Source organism: Egretta garzetta, unplaced genomic scaffold, assembly GCF_000687185.1.
Source record: "Egretta garzetta isolate BGI_Z169 unplaced genomic scaffold, ASM68718v1 scaffold69, whole genome shotgun sequence".
In the NCBI taxonomy this organism is placed as follows: domain Eukaryota; kingdom Metazoa; phylum Chordata; class Aves; order Pelecaniformes; family Ardeidae; genus Egretta; species Egretta garzetta.
The window spans coordinates 1,761,605-1,763,263 of record NW_009260790.1 but is presented as its reverse complement, the minus strand read 5'-3'; the positions used below and the strand labels follow the sequence as shown (position 1 = coordinate 1,763,263).

Sequence of the window (1,659 nt, the reverse complement as noted above, 5' to 3'; positions counted from 1 at the left end):
CCATAGTGCACGCAGACGTTCAGCGCGGTTGCTGAACTATCTCCAGGGAGCAAACACGAAAATTAGATTCCCTAGTTGCTGTGAATAAAGGTGTCTAAGTACACTCATTCCTCAATCTTCAGCTTGGTTAAAGTTGATGAGACAAATACTGATTTGATGTACTACATTTGAAAAAGCAGGTTATTTTTATTATTTCAATGCTAGCAGAACTGCACACTAACCAGCCAACTATGTATGCTTACTCAATCTGAGTGAAGGGAAAAACTGAAGTTAAAGATTTCAATTTCCAAGGCTGCTCACTTGACCTATTTTAAAAACAACTTAGAAGCAGGGGCCTTCAGAGGTGCAGACTTTGCTAGGTTTGAGTGCTGTATTCAGAACAGAATCAGCTTCTTGTTTTCTAATATTTTGAAAATGTAATCGAATAGTGAGTCCTCACTGCAGTACTTAGCAAAATGCTTTTTTTGTTTGTTTTTGTTAAAAACAAGGATGACATTTCAGTGGAACACTAGGTATATGTGCCCTTAGCTGTAGTAGTGATTTAAGAAAAAAAATGAAAAAACCCAGAGAGCCCCAAACAACGTACCCTAATCACAGTGTTAAAGCTCCAAACTACAGCACCTCTGTGCTCCAACAGCTGCAATTAACTCCTAATTTTATTTTCTTTTTTAAACATTTATCTACATTCGTGCACTGTGAAAATCAGATTTCTCAAGGAAAAATAAGAGAGAGAATGGCTAGTTTCAGGTAGTGCAGTAAGACTCAGTATAGCTCCTTTAATTTCTTTACACAGTAAACAGACTTCTATTTATACCAACACCCTGGTCTGTACTTTCTTATTTACATGAAACACTTTTACATATATACATGTTAGCAAAATACAGGGCTTCTCCCAGAACCAAATGAGTTTCAGCTGTATCTGTTATACAACTAATGCTTTAAAAAAAAAAAAAAAAAAAAAGGCCCACCTCACTTGTTTTCTTATGCACAATGATTCCATTTAGCTAAATACTAAAATTGTATTTATGTCCTTCCCATGTAGTACTTTCTCTAGGTACAGAATACCATCGGCTCCAGACTGGTGCTTGCAATTCACTCTGGCAGTAAGGAAGAGGTTTCAAGAGTCCAGCTCTAATTGTTCTTGATTTTCACTGAGTCTTAACATCAGCTGTTGTTCGTAATAAAGGCTCTTTGCATAGTTTATTTCTTGGGATAGCTTCACTGCAAGAACTTCAGACTTCACTTTCACCTGCAAAAGAAATGTGATTTTTCTTAATGTGGTACTGCTGTCGTCTAAAGCAGAATATATTTACATTTTGTATTAACTTCACTAACTGAAGGGATTACATTTGAAGTCTCCTGTAAGGAACAGAGGAGTTTCAGTGGAGATTCCTTCTCAGTGCTGAGGCTGAAATAAGGAAGAAGTGGGAGAGGGAGAGACAGGTAAATAGAGGCAAGTATTTTAGCTTGAGAGCAGAAATGTCTTGCAGTATTGGAAGTTGCTTCCTTTGCTTCCCCTCCTACCTTTTATCTGGCTTGTCTGTTTGGAATGTAAACTGACTTGGGTCAGGGGTGAGCTTGTAACCTTGTCTGTAAAACAGACCCCTGAGTAACTACTGTACTGAAGCAAAAAAACCTGTAATGGGTTTTAGAAGTGAG

The 1,659-nt window shown here is 37.6% G+C and overlaps 1 protein-coding gene across 1 annotated transcript in view; it reads right to left on the bottom strand.

Moving 5' to 3' along the window:
• Positions 1 to 950: 950 nt before the first annotated feature.
• VPS13D (vacuolar protein sorting 13 homolog D) overlaps positions 951 to 1,659 on the bottom strand; it is a 104,281-nt gene continuing 103,572 nt past the window's right edge. Inside the window, 1 exon segment of the mRNA XM_035901911.1 lies at positions 951 to 1,249. Within this exon segment, the coding sequence (XP_035757804.1) occupies positions 1,118 to 1,249 (132 nt within the window). The 3' untranslated portion in view covers positions 951 to 1,117.